Source organism: Schistocerca serialis, chromosome 2 (genome assembly GCF_023864345.2).
Source record: "Schistocerca serialis cubense isolate TAMUIC-IGC-003099 chromosome 2, iqSchSeri2.2, whole genome shotgun sequence".
In the NCBI taxonomy this organism is placed as follows: Eukaryota; Metazoa; Arthropoda; class Insecta; order Orthoptera; family Acrididae; genus Schistocerca; species Schistocerca serialis.
Window position 1 is genome coordinate 853,842,449 of NC_064639.1, and position 15,750 is coordinate 853,858,198.

The 15,750-nt window shown below is 39.1% G+C and overlaps 1 protein-coding gene across 3 annotated transcripts in view; it reads left to right on the forward strand.

Annotated features, from left to right (window-relative positions):
- LOC126458151 (torsin-1A-like) overlaps positions 1-15,750 on the forward strand; it is an 89,879-nt gene that overhangs the window by 58,460 nt on the left and 15,669 nt on the right. For all 3 annotated transcript variants that reach the window (XM_050095012.1, XM_050095011.1, XM_050095013.1), the window contains one exon: positions 8,706-8,853. In XM_050095012.1, the coding sequence (XP_049950969.1) occupies positions 8,706-8,853 (148 nt within the window). The remainder of the gene's footprint in view (positions 1-8,705; positions 8,854-15,750) is intronic.

The following is a 15,750-nucleotide window of genomic DNA, read 5'->3' on the forward strand; positions in this document are numbered from 1 at the left end:
GGACGATAGTCTGGACAAGAAGAGAATATAAGCTTTCGAAATGTGGTGGTAGAGAAGAATGCTGAAGATTAGATGGGTAGATCACATAACAAATGAGAAGGTATTGAATAGAACTGGGGAGAAGAGGAATTTGTGGCACAACTTGACAAGAAGAAGGGACCGTTTGGTAGGACATGTTCTGAGGCATCAAGGGATCACAAATTTAGCATTGAAGGGCAGCGTGGAGGGTAAAAATCGAAGAGGGAGACCAAGAGATGAATACACTAAGCAGATTCAGAAGGTACTGTGCAGTAAATACTGGGAGATGAAGAAATTTGCACAGGATAGAGTAGCATGGAGAGCTGCATCAAACCAGTCTCGGGACTGAAGACCACAACAACAACACTGTTTGTGGCGGAGAATTGGCCAGTAACTGAACAAAAGAAACTTGTGTTCAGTTTTTGATATTATTGGTTTCTACAAACAGTACTTTACCTTAATTCTGAATATGGTCCTAGTGCATTTGGAAACTAAGGGAAGAATGTGTCTCCCCAAAGATTATTTTAATTCGTTTCCTGAAAGCTGCACAAGCAAGATCCAATCACTGTCTGTAATATAATCGCAAAGTTCTGCTGTCACTTCAGATCATTCCAAAAATTCACTTTGTAACTTCCATACACTAGAGGTATTGACTTAGCAGTGCTCCATTAACACTAGTCAGTTTAGAGAGAGATTGTGGGAGCACAAGTACATGCAATAAATAAAATGTATAGTCCAAAAAGCCATTTCATCATTATATCACCTCATTTTTTATTCTCCACCAAATAAATTTCTGTACATCTGTTTGTAGTGTCCATTGTTTCTGAGCATTTTTCTTTAGTGTGATTCCTTCATGACATGTACTGTTAGACAGTTCACTATTGGCATTGCACTTACTTAGATACTTACTTGTATAACTACTTATTTACTTTCGGTTTCCAAAATTACTTCTGCAGGTAGTGTTCCACAGATCTTAAATTATCCGAAGAGAAATCTTAGAACTATGAAAAGCTGTTATACTATATTTTTTTATTTTCAACTAGTTTCAATCTAAAACTATCAACAGGTCAACAAATATTTGTTATGACAAGGAAGGACGGCTTGTTGACATTAAAAGTCATGCAGAATGCAGGAATCCACTATATCAAGCATCGTGGTTTTACTCTCTAGCTTAGTTTGTTGACATCAGCTGAATAAGTTATGAACACCTGTTGTATGGTGCAAAAGTAACTCTTGGATAAATGTCAGAAAATCTTAAAACAGTTGAGCACAGTACACCCATACACTTGCCCACATGGCTAAGTAGAGTCCAAGCATGTTCACAAGTTTTCATTACAGCCTTAAGTCAAGTGCTCCAGTTGCAAATTTAACAGGAATCCTAGCTACTGCATGGGATTGGATTTGAGTTAACCTTTGGGAGTGTGCACCAATGTATAAAATGCACCAGTCACAAATAACATTCTTTTACCATTTCATTGTTGTTTTACAATTGCGATCATGTACCTATTCCTTCATATTGCTTCAGCTAACAAGGTGATAAGTGGTGGTGTCACATGCCCAAGTGAGCAGCAGTACTACGAAATAAATAGTGAGCTAGGTGATGAAAAAAACATACGATCTGCACAAGAATATGACCAGACTCCGAGCTAGCAGTACAGTCCCAAAATGAGGCAGTTATCTACAAGATAATTGGCAGGGATTTGATGCAACTGCGCTGCATAATGCTTCGAGTGGATCATTAATTTGGGATAACACTTGTAAATGGCAACAGAGTGATATAATGGAAGTTTAATTGATTATTGTATAATTAAACAGTGATTTAGCTCATATAACATAAGTTTATTTTATCGTTGCTTATTTAATCTGAGGTTAAACTGTGATTTTGGTTATACGTGTTTCCCGTGGTAATATAAACACAGCTATTCTTATATGTGTACAAAGTACACCACATGCCCACCCATGTTATGCAAACTGATGCATCTGCTTGAAGGTTAATAGCTTTTTCCTGATAGTCTAGTGTAAACACGTCTTTCTCTCTCTCTCTCTCTCTCTCTCTCTCTCTCTCTCTCTCAATCCCCCTTTTTTTCCCAGGTCTGTCATAGTGACCATCTGTCACACCTGACAGTTGAAATGTTTGGGAAAAGGACAGTCTGTGTTGGTTTTGAATTCTTTTTATAAAAAATGAGTGACACTAAAGTGCGCGTCATTTATGTTGGCGGCCGAGTTTAGCTTCGTTCTGCGCATCTGACGATACAAAACGCAGTCAATCAATGAACAGAGAACGACGTTGCCAGATCTCGACTGCAGTGCAGAGCACGGACGAGTGTCCTCAGTTTTAGAAACGTTCAGTCAAAAATAAAATAATAGAACAAAAGCAATGTCTTGATAGCAGACTTTCTTTTACAGAATGTTTGGAAAAAGCATTCTTTATACCAATTGCTTCATATTCTATTAATTAATTAAACCAAACAAGCAATAAGACTCCTAATTCAGGCGATAGCAAGGAAAGGTGTTTGTATCAATCTCACGAACCGCTTTTTTGCAATAAAGAACAGCGGTAATTGTTTATTTCCTGTTGTACTTCGACGAAGCGTGAGTAATTTATGGTCACACCAACAGTGTTTGTCAGTATTTTGCATGACGTGTTACAATTCTCTGGAGTTTTGTTGTCAGACGAGTTGCGTTAGCGTAACGGTTAAGGTGTTGGGCTGATAAGCACAAGGTTATGAGTTCAAACCTTGTGCGGTGCCTAACATTTTCTTTATTTAAAAACAATATTGAAGTGCCTTACTTCACGAATTTTATTCGTTTGGATACAATTTTTTGAAATTTCTAGTGCTTTGTCTCTTCATTAAACCTTTCGCTGCTGCCGACACGTGCTCCCCTCATTCCGCGCTGTGCGCGATTTTGTCATCACTGCACTGCTTGCCTGTGCAGACACATGGTGTTCCCAATGCTTTGACACACTTGTCATTGGATTTCACAAAAACTATTTGGCCCAAAAATTTGATTTTAACACGTCTTCTTGACTGATACCTTCCCCCCATAAATGACTTAATATTGTTTCGATGTTCAACACAGTTATTATGCAGCATTAGATGTAGTAAACCATTGCGCGAAATTTTGAAGAGTTTGCTTTAAAATAAAGCTAAACGTGCCCGGTGTAAATAAAACTTTTGTTACAGTCGCAAAAGATGGAATATTTCTCAATATTACATACGACACCTATGTGGTACTTAAATTAAATGAGATATTGTTATACAGTAAATTTTATATGAAATTTAGGTATCTTGTCCACATTTCATTCTCAACATTGTGGCAACTAAAATCGACCATACGGAAAGTACACGCTATGGACTTTTACCTCTGCAAACTCTTCGAAATTTCGTGCAATAGTTTACCATATTTAATGCTTCATAATAACTGCGTTAAACATCGAAACAAAATTAAGTCATTTATGGTGGGAATGTATCAGTCAAGAAGATGTGTGAAAATCTAATTTTTGGGCCAAATAGTTTTTGTGGAATCGAATGATAAGAGTGTCAAAGCAGTCGGAACACCATGTGTCTGCACAGGCGAGCAGTGCAGTGACAAAATCGCGGGGAGCACGTCTGTGTAGCAGCGAAAGGGTTAATGCAGCCGTGGTGGCTTTACTTCATAAACTGCGCGCTCCCCCCTAAACGTAAGCTTGCGAACTATGCTATACAATGGCGCTGCTTCTCTTGGTGCGTGCGTCGTGTGCAACTGGGAACGCAGCAATCTCCTGCGTCTGGACGGGCATGCGCAAGCCACCAAGATAAAAGAATTGAACTATAGCATTAATCGAATTGGTAAGTTACTGTGCCTCTTAGCTGATGTAAACCTGGTGTGATAGCATTACATCTGGTATTTTTACTAGAACTCTAAAGGATCTGATTATTATTAAAATATTCAGAGCATGTTGCTTGAAATTTTCTAGCCTATTGTTTCATCCTTGCCTTATTATAGACACAAGGAGTATGCAAAAGTATAATGAGATTTGCGGTGTATCATGGTAGTATTAGTGGCAGTGGAGCCTTTGACAAATCCCATTGTCAGCTTTTGTGAAAAATATGTTGTTGTCTCTCTTCATTTGTGCAAAATGTGTTGGAGGTCTGTCCAGCAGTCATTCAAATTGTGTGTTATTGCTTTGTTTTTGTTGAATTTACTCCTTGTCAACACAGTATAAATCCATTAAGTATTTTTGACAGGAAGCGTGCTTGTACACAGGAATAGACGTGGAGTGAAGGGAAATCATTGGCTAAAGTTGAAGCAGATCTTCATGACCTCTTTACTTTTTATTTTGAAAAACCAGTAGCCTGGTTGAGATTTTAAACATCTATTGATATTCGAATGATGACATACGTGCCTTGTGTCCATCTGCCTTTTGTTACCATAGCAAATGGATATGTGTGACTCAGTGGTCAGTTGAGATTGTATGACTTTTGGCAAGTTGTTGTTAGTTAATACAACTTCTTTCTCTTTTGGTATTTTAATCCTCCCTCACCAACTCCCTGTGCATCCCTTTAGATTTCTGTGTGGGTAAGCAAAAATACTGTCCAAATTGGCAGCACATCTGCAACCCATCAGCAGTAAGTTGTTACGAGAGCTATTTGAAAAGTTCTCAGCCTGGCCCAGAGTTAGAAGCATTATTCACGTGATTTTTTTCCCTGTACATTGATACACATGTTAGTAGATGCCACATAAAATTACAAAAACATTCCAGTCAGCGGTGGGCTGTAGGAAGCAGTTGTGGTGCGAATGGAGTTGAAAAATGGAAAAAAATTGAGTACTGTGATTAAATTCTTCATAAAAGAAGGTTTAACACTACCCAGAATTAGTTTAAGGCTTGTAAATCTTTATGGCAGCTCTACACCTTCAATTTCCAATACGAAAAAGTGGGTGGCCAATTTTAAACATGCCATGGAAATGTCTCAGATGGTCCACGCCAAGGATGTGCAAAAAGTGCAAGCACACTAGAAATCATTGACTGAGTGCATGATATGATTTTGGAAGATTGGCATATAAACGTGTGTAAAATTTATAATGTTCTAGGAAAAGGAACATGTTGGTCATCTTGCACCAGGAACTGAACATGAGAAAGCTTTGTGGAATGTGGGTGCCACATGTGTTCACTACAGATCACAAACACATTTGTACAACACTTTCCGAAAGGTGTGTTTCAAGAAAAACAGAAGTGACTTGTTGCATCAATACGTGATAGTGGATGAAACATGGATTCGCAATAACTCATCTGAATCCAAACAGCTCTCTGTGCAGTGGATAGAAGCTGGTTCTTCAGCTCCAAAGAAGGCAAGGGTGGTACCATTGGCAGGGAAGATCATGGCATTGGTGTTTGGGGATGCAAAAGGAATTTTTTGTCTGATTGTTGTGAAAAAGATAAAATCATAACTAGAGGTTACTACTCTTATCTTTTAAGTAAAATGGACTCGAGCAGTCATGAAAACAGACCTGGCTTATGAAGGAAAAAATCATCTTCAGCAGAACCATGCACCTGCCCACAAATGGGGAAACTGAGGGATCTGCACTATGAAGTGCTGGAACATCCACCCTATTCCCCAAATTTGGCTCCCTTAGACTTCCATGTATTCTCAAAACTGAAGGAATTCCTCACTAGTCAGCTGTTTTTGTCCAGTCAAGAAGCCAATGGGAAGGGGATAATGGCATTGTAACACCGCTGGGTGAAATGTATTGATATTAGAGGAGATTATGTTGAAAAATGAAACTTCTTTGAAAGCGTAAATTGTCATTTTCATTGCCAGGCTGAGAAAGCGTAAATTGTCATTTTCATTGCCAGGCTGAGATATTTTCAGACTGTGCTCCACATAACATATTGTGATAATAAACTTTTTTGTAGTACCATAACCTGTTTGCTGTAATGTCAAAGCTGATGCTTGCCTTAGCTGGTTTTTTTTTTTTACCCTATAGTGTTAAAGGAGGCTTACCTAATGTTAATGACTTATATTTTATAGTTAGTGGACCTCAAATTTTTGTAGGAACTTGCTTCACAGATTGCACAGTCTTGACAACACAGTCAACATGTGCCAATAAAGCAGATTTTAGGTATCTGCAAACCTTTAAGATTATGCCCACTGCTGTCTGATTGGCAGCCATAAGAATAGGTATCAGAGATCTCAAATGAACAGGGCAGGCCAGTGTAGCTGAAACATAAATGTGGAATAATCAAACGCAGAGGATATGGGTGTGCTGGGCAAGCAGGCACATGCTGCTGGTAGAAAGAAACCAGTACTCCAGGTTTCGACTTGGTGTGAACAGGGAGAAAATCTCTTCAATGGTGCTTCCACTTTTCATGTAGTATTTAATGGTGGCCTGTGTCAAGGCAACAAAATATGGTAAAATGTTATATTCATAAAATCAGAACTATGGTTTAATATATACAGTACCGTATGCAATCAGATATACTAAAATGTTCATAACAATGAGAGAAATTAATTGCCATTAAACCTTTCAGTGAAGTATTAGTATGTGTTGCTTGAGGTTTACCAGATGGAGTAGTTGTAAATATGGTTCTTGGGCAAGATGTCGATGTCGTCATGAAAATTCCAAAATATTTCATCTCTAGGTGTGGCGATCACAGTGCTAAGGTTGTGACCAAAGCCACTTATTTCTGACAATCAGAGAAGAAAATTATTATTGTTATTATTATTAGGTACATTGGACCATGTCAGATCATGCAGAGCTATTATGTTTCAATCTTCAGAGATTTCAAACGGCTCTCAGTTTTTCTCTGTAGATTCTTTTTCTTCCTTCTCCACTTTATTCCTGATCTGGTGGAGACTTCATTCTCTGACAGTACTTCCCATTTGTTGGTTTTTTATGTGTATAAGTTTCTGTTAAAAAATATCTGATGGAGTTATATTGATGGCAGGCTGTGAAAACGTTGTAATTTCATCTGTCTGAGAAAACTCGTAATTCCAGTAACTAATAATGCCATAATCAAAAATAGATTTGAAGGTGCATGGATTTCTCAAATCTGTCAGTAATTAGGCTTCTACTTTACTATTACAACGTAGCAATTTTCTATATCACTTTATATTATTTTTTTAAAAAACAGTTTTTGCTTCACTTGCAAAATTTAACAAAATGAAGTTAAAAGGTTTACATTACCTACTGTTGATATGAGTTTGTCCTAAATCCTTTTTGACCTGTTGGATCCAGGGTACGGTTTTGAGTTGCTCTAAATACATCATAATTTCATGACTGAGTCTTGTTGTTAGGAGCATGTTGATATGCTCATAAAATTTCAGTCTTCATTTTCTTATGTCTACTGTGAGATTCAATAGTTTTTCGGTGTTTTAGTCTATCAGTCTTCTGTACATATGGGGTCAAGTACCTTTCTTAGAATTTTGCTTTCTTCTCATAGGATATCTTCCATATCACCTTTCCTGTGGAGAGCTTTTTGCTAGTATTAAAGACTTCAGCCTTGATTACTGCATTATAGCGGCTGATTTTGGTGCATGTGGACATACATTTTTATTGTAAATGTAGATTTTACTGTAAATTTTCCTATGTTTTTGCATCCAAATTTTCTGTGCCTTTTTCTCTCCCCCTGTAGGTTTAACGATTTCACCTAACTACTTCAAGTATGGAACTCTCCTGATTTATCCACATTTTGTGATCAGTTTTTGTGTAGGGTGTTTTGAATAGATGTACTTGATGTTTTGGAAAGATATGTGGAGGCCAACTCGTGCGGCAGATTTCTTAATAGATTTTTTCTGTTTAATTGTTCCTTGTCGTCTGTTAGTATTGCCAGATCACCTGCCAGAGTTAGACATGGAATTTGGGCGTCATTTTTAGGTCTTCCAAGTTGTATGGGTTTCTAAATCACAGTGGCTGGAAACATCTCTATATGATGAGAGACAATCCATCTCTTTCATAATATTGAATATTGTTGTTGCTCTATCATGGACTTACCTCTGTTTGACACTCCAATAGTCTTATTTCCCCACTCTCAGATGACTGTGTCCAAAACAAGATTAAAAAAGATAGGAGGCAGACAGTTACCCTGCTGAACACCGGTTTTGATCAGAAATGGTTCTGACACCTCACCCATGTGTTCCAATATATTTTTGTATATTTATTAGTGCATGTCCATGTGTTTTGTATTTTAATCTAGATTATCACATTGTATTACAAGGTCTCAGAAGGGCCAGCAAAGAGAGGCACTACTTTCACAATTTGTAACTTGTTTATTTGATTTTAAATGGTGGAACATTTTTGTTAAATTGGCAGTTATATGGCAGAGTTGAGGGAAGCCAGTTAGGAACATACGTGCTCAGGATCTTACATGAATGGTTGTCAATTCTGGAGGTACCTGTGTTATTCGTTAACATGCAGTTTCAAGTGGGTGATTTTGTGCAACAAGTTGGGCACAACAGCAAAATACTTTTACTTTTGTTCATGCGTAGTGCAATTTTGGCAGATTCCCACGCCACATGGTTACCACCCTAACCTTCCTCCCCCTACACACACACATATACACACACACACACACACACACACACACAGTGTCATAAAAAACTTACAATAACCAAGAAGACCATCAGTGTCAGAGTGAAGGCTTTTTTGATGATGTCTTTGTTGTGACTACTATTAATTCACTTGCGTTTGATTTATCTTGTATATAGGTGGCCTTCATGGAAGTGATACTATTGCTGGCAATGTGATTGATCATTATGTGCCATTCCTCCCATTAGAAGAGGAACATGTAAAGAAATGTGTCCGTGATGCATTTGAAAGCAAGACCTCTCAACTACCTTCGAACAGTGATTTAGAGTGAGTCTTCTTTAAAAATGTATAATGCTTACCTTCATTATGGATGTGATTGTAGTGTATATAATATATGATATTTGCTAAATGTTAATGTTAAATGATTGTAGTTGTCTAACTAGACCAAAACCTTAGCCTTGACATCAAAACTTTTACAGGTAGATGCTGTATTTTGAACTTAAAATGTACCCTTAATAACTTGTCTGGTGCCTCTTTAGTCTCATTAAAACCCATGAGTCGAATCATCTTACAATAATTGCTAGGTTATCCAAACTGTTAACTGTGACATACTAAAATTCCTTTTCTTTTCCTTTTTTCAGTCATGTTTATTGTTAATAAGCAGTTTAGATGATCAGCTTGTTCTTTTTAGGATCCAGTTTTCAGCACACGAATCCATAAGTTACACATACAACGAGTGGTTTGACAGAATTTTTCACACAAAAATGACGTAATAGTTTCACTTTTTAAACTACTGGTATTGATCCCATGAGGCTTTGTGTGGAATGTCTATTGAAAGCATGCATATTCCAGAAATTACAAAACAGTAAAATGCATGACTATTATGTTTTGGGTATTAGCATAAAAGACAGAAAAAATGGAAGATACATGGACAGTGATGTAATTTTTTAAAAACTAAAAGCAGTATAATTAGAAAATAGCAACATAATCAGTACTATCTTATGGGAGCAAAGCTTTAATATGCACAAGCATTCCCAAAATTAACCAAGAATTTCATAGATAGTGATATTTTCCAATCGAAATAATTGATAAACTGACAGATTATTTCAGTTTAAGGTGTACACTTTGGAAACATAAAAGTTAGGACTACAAAATTATAAGATTGGAACATTCTGTAAAATGAACATTTTGAATAAGAATAATTTTTGAAGTATTAGTTTTTGAGAAAAAGTAAAACATTTGCTTGGAAGAGGAGAACAAGAGGTTTCATATAAGCTTCACCAGTCTAGAAATAAACAAAAAGAGGTGGAATTTTGTGGAGTTCATGGATATGGTAATTCATGAACTTTTCTGAAGAAAAGGAAAAAAAATGTCGTCACTCAACGTAAGTCACAATACACTTATTTAGAAACTCGCACTCAAATCAATAGTGGTAGGGGATATGAGATCACCCATCTCTTGGCATGCAAGTGGCTACCTTTATGAGTGAGATGGCAATGGATGAAGCTGCGATTTTTCAGGCCTTTGTGGTTGGATACAATGCAGAATGACTTGAATGCCAGGCTAAGGGTGTAGATATGGTAGTGATAAGGAAATGAAACTTTGTGTTCTCTTACTGGTCTGCTTTTTAATGCTTCGTCAAGTGTTGCAGTGAACAAGTAGAGGAGAACAGACACTTGTTTATAACTTCAGTAAGTGTAAAACATAGATGAAGCTTAAGAGGTTCTCTGCTCAGTTACCTAAATGAATGGCTACACCAGCCTGTAACTTTATTAGGATTTGGGTATACACAGTGTCAGATTCTGTTTCTCTAGTTGAACACTTAGGTTCATTTACACATAAACATGGAAGTGACTGTAGTGCTCGACACTTGAGGGCTCTATATACAGCATTTGGGCCCGTTTATTTTTAGATGGTACATGACAGTTACCTTTTACCTCCAGTTTACATTCAGTGCATGTAAAATCAGTGTTTTCTCAACGCACTGAACTGATGAAAACGGCTTGCATTGTATGTCTCCATCGAAGTTATAAGGCTTACTGCTAATATTCATACTTACATGATTTTTCTTTTTTTGGACAATCCTTTATTATTCGGTCATTACAAAATGTGCTATTTCATCAGCAGACTGTGAATAATAAAATTTAGTGAAATACTGCATGAATATGAATTTGGTAACTTAGTATACATGTAATATATCCGTTAGTAATGAAGAGAAGCCATAAAAATTGTAAGTGAATAAGAACAAGTAGAGTAATCCTTATTGCTCTGTTATGTCAAGAGTACAGTACTTTTGCTTTTGTATGGTAGAAAGGAGAAAACGTTCTTAATTCAGGATCCAAAACATCATTAAAATGCAGCCAGGTCTATGTGCAGGTATGAAGATGAATGTGACAGTGAGATTACAAGTTCAGAGGGGTTAGTAATTCAGACAGAGTACAATATCAAGGAAACAGAAGTTGAAACTAAAGAGAGAAGTGAGGAAAATAAGCAATAGACCAACAAATTATCTCTGTGTTGAAGAAGGTAAGAGCCGTTGCAGGTATAAAAGTGACAATGCAATGGTAGATTGTGAAAATGTACCATAACTTGTGTGACATAGCAACACACATGCTTGTAAGGAGGCAAAAAAGGAACAGAATATGTGTAATTACTTAAGGAAAGGATCTGAGCACTGTCATGTGGATTGGAGGATGGGAGAGAGTTTGTGCATGGTCCATGTCTTGGTCTGCTCTTAAAGAAGTGCCAAGGGCATGTCTTGGCAGTTCTCACTATAGTCCAAAGGAGTGTCCTAGGTTGGTGTCTTGTCAGTGTCCTGTGGCTGTCTTACATGGTTATCCAGCCGGTGAACAGCTCTTGTTTGGGTGTAGGCAGATAGATGTTGGTCACAGTCCTGAGCTGCGCTGGATCAATGACATCTACATCTGTGTAGATATCCACAAGCCACCGAACAGTGCGTGGTGGAGAGTACTCTGAACCACCACTCGTAGTCATCTCCTTTCCTATTCCACTCGCAGATAGAGTGAGGCAAAAATGACTATATGCTTCCATATGAGCCCAAATTTCTTGAATTTTATCTTCGTGTTTTTATGTGCAATGTATGATGGCAGCAGTGGAATCATTCAGCAGTCGGCTTAAAATGGCAGTTTTCTAAATTTTCTCAATAGTGTTTCTCGAAAAGAACATCGCTATCCCTCCAGGGATTCCCATTTGAGTTCCAGAAGCATCTGTGTAACACTTGCGTGTTGTTGAAGCCTACTGGTAACAGATCTGGTGGCCTGCCTCTCTATTGCTCTGATGTCATCCTTCAGTCTGACCTGGTACAGATCCCAAACACAGCAGCAGTATTCAAGAATAGGTTGCACCCAGCAGTATTCAAGAGTCAGTTGCACCAGGATCCTATATACGGTCTCCTCTTTCCTCTATTCTAAAATTCTCCCAGTAAACTGAAGCCAACCATTCACCTACCCTACCACTGTCCTCACATGCTCATTCCATTTTGTATTGCCTTGCACTGTTACACCCTGATATTTAAATGACTTGACTGTGTCAAGCAGGACACTAGTAACACTGTAACCGAACATTAGAGGTTTTGTTCTTTCTACTCATCTGCATTAACTTACATGTTTCCACATTTAGTGCGAACTGCTATTCATCACATCAAATAGAAATTTTGTCTAAGTAATCTTGTATTTTCCTACAGTAACTCCACTTTGACACCCTGGCGTACACCACAGCATCATCAAAAAACAACTATAGATTGCTGCCCACCCTGTCCCCAGGACAACAACAGTCCCATCAGACTTCCCTAGGGCACTCCTGACAATACCCTTGTCTCTGATGAACATTCACCATCAAGGGACAACATTCTGGGTTGTATCACTTAAGGAGTCTTCAAAACACTCACATACCTGTGAACTTATTCCTTATGCTCGTACCTCTGATAACAGCATCCAGTGGGGCACCATGTCAGATGCTTTCTGGAAATCTAAAAATATGGAATCTGCCTATTGCCTTTCATCCATAGTTTGCAGGATATCATATGAGAAAAGGACAAGCTGAGCTGCATGTGAGTGATGCTTTCTAAAATTACACTGGTTCATGGACAAAAGTTTCTCAGTCTCAAGAAACTTTATTATGTTTGAACTGAGAACATGTTCAAGGATTTTGCAGTGAACTGAGAAGTTAGGAATATTGGTTGTAATTTCACGGGTCCAGTCGGAGAGCAGGATAGCACAGAGGACTGTTGCTGAAGATTGCTTCCAGTGGATCAGTTGCAAGGGACAGCCAGCATCGAGCTTGGAGTGAGTGCTGTGCTAGCTGTCATGCTTCATCTTAACTACTCTGGCAGAAGGATTTCTGTGAGGATCACCTGAGGTGTGGACCCGTGTCCCATTCTGTCCGGATGAAATGTAGCGTTGCATTTGCAGCACTGCAGTCGGCTGCGTGTATTGCTGGCAGGTGAAGCTGGTTCGTCTCATCGATTCTGCTTTAGTCTGGCGTGTACGCAGAGGGATGTTAATGTTGCTGTTGTCCTCTCGCATGTACACAGCTGTACATGTTGCCGTTGTCATCTGGCATGTACACAGAGTGGCGTGTACGACAAGAGTTGGGATAGCCGCGTGTGTCTGACTGGTGGAAAGCTGAGTGTATGGCAACTCCATAGCCACATGTATGTTCTGTGGTGTACATTGCCAGGCAGAGGGCCAGATACTACAGCCCCTCCCCCCTTAAAAATGGAAGGCGAAGCCATTGTGTACAGATCGCTGGAGGGAAGGAGGAGATGAACAGAAGGTGGAGAGGGGGGCCAGGGATGCTGGGTGTGATACAGGCACCAAAAAGTGAAGAATGGGGATGAGCATGCAAGGAGCTTGAACAATGGAGAAGTGATCCATGGCACAGATGTGTCAGAGAGAAGAAGCATTTATGCTCAAGGAAGAAATGAATTGGAAGATATGAACATAAAGGCACTGAAAGAGGAGGAAACCCAGTTAATGAAGAAGGCACAGAGGAAAACACGCATCAAAGAGGCATAAAAGGAAAACGGGAGACCCGTCCAGAAATGTCAGCATATTATTGGGGAAGAGGTGGAGCAACACCACACTGAGATGCAGGCCGATGTCCAGTTGTGATGGCAGCCACAGGTGAGGAAAGCTGCAGTGCATGCGTGGACGTGTGCAGTGTTGCATGTGGGTGCATGGTGGTGCCTGTTGGAAGGGAATGTAGGTGGGGACCTCATTGCCTGTAGATTTATTGTGCCACCCATGGAGGGGAGGCTGGCCATGGCTGTAACCTCATAGCAAAGACAGCAAGACTATGCGCGGCCAGGTCTTGCGACGAAACTTGCAAGTCTGGAGAACTGGAGAACAGGAGGTGCATGGAAGTCCATTGCGGCCAGCACACTGCGCAGAGCAGGAGGCCTGAGAGCAGGGTGTATACGACCCGGGAGATCTGGGAAAAACCCAGGAATTTTTTGATCCGGGAGTTTTTTAGAATTCCAGGAATTTTTCATTGTTTTAGTTTTCAGTTAAATTTTTGTAACTTTGACTGGTAAGTACTGTATCTTGCTACTGCAGAATAATATTGCAGCAATAAAACATGAACGAGAGAGGGGGGGGGGGGGACTTAAGTTACAAAGGAAATGTGCCATATACAACAACGAATCAGTGCTCATACAAATGTCTGGCAACAACAAAATGTGTCAAAGGCTTTAGGAAGACTATGCAATCCTTCATAACAACAAATTGCCTCCGATGAGCGTGACATCACAACTGCTTACATCAGATTTGTTTGAGTGGTTGCGAGTGAGCTCACACGCGTGCGCAGTTGAGCTGCGTATGAGTAGTACCTTCTCCCGCTTCTGGCGACAGAAGTGTGGCTGTTAGTTGTATAAGCAATAGCAGCAGGCAGCCAGATGCTGTCTGGAAAAATTTTACTGGTATGCCTAAGCTGCCAGATTCACATATGCGCAACAGGCCCAGAACTAGGGGACGGGGGCAAACTGGGGTATCTGTCCCGGCCGGCAATTTAATTTGGGGGGAGGGGCAGGGCGGTGCACCAAGTGCATAGTATTGAGGAAAAGACCTTGTTTCACAAAGCGCCTAGCATCCAGCTATCAATTATTCATATGATTTTGAAATGCATCCCTGTTGATTTTTGAACAAATTCTAAGTTGATTTCTGAATGAATTGTTAGTTGATTTTTGAATGCATGCGTAGTGTATGTGATGTCTCTGCCAGGTGAATCCCCATCACATCTAGAAATAAACTTCCCTGCAGACAAAAGGAGATGGGGCTATACGAGCTGTGTCGAATAAAGCTGAACAGGTGAATGACATTCTCTGTTTATGTGGTTGACTGGGTTTGCAAATGATCAGCGTTGTTATAATTACTAGCAAAATCCATAGATCTAGACAACCTGAGTGGAAATAAAAGACTAACATGAATAACAGATAACAAAGAGTATGTTTTATCATCTTCGTGTGTCCAAGAAAATGAAATTTTGACAGAAAATTTTTGGCCAGACCGATACACTACTAAGGGCTAGTTATACAGTCCCCGGCTAGCAGCCGCTGAAATTCTATTCTGTGAGTAGCACAGAAAACGTGTTGTATGAACACGTAATAACACCTAACCGGAGAATAAACTCAGGATAACTAACACGGTGGTAGTGGCAGTTAGTGAAGTTAACCAGAGAATAAGCATTGACACTGGCAGGAATAGTTACAGAATTAGTGGTGACAATACTGTTGTTAGAACGAGAAAGGAGAAGAAATGGGACTCTCACAAATTATGGAAGAATATGGCGATTCCAAATTTATGTAAAAGTTTCGTACTACTACTCTTCGATCTTGTGCATCAGGAGCTAGAGAGTATGAATGAAATGTGAAGCTATTTCCTGACATAAAACTTCTAGCTTGTAGTTGGCCTAATAGGCATTTTATATTGGTACTTCGTGAATTATAATCTGTTGTGTTATAAAAATGACCATTTGTGCCAAAACAGTCTCGTTTATTTTGTGTGTGTAACAATTGCTGCAATATTAGGCAGGCCTATTTTGTTTTATCTAGCAGACAGTGACAAAATACATGTAATCAGATCGAGAAACCACACCAGTCTTACGTATTATTTGTATTAACAGCTTTTCTAGTATTAGACGACGACATTTCGTTTTTTCATGTAGCTAATCATTGACGAACTTTGATGAGGTAATAGATTTTTTCAC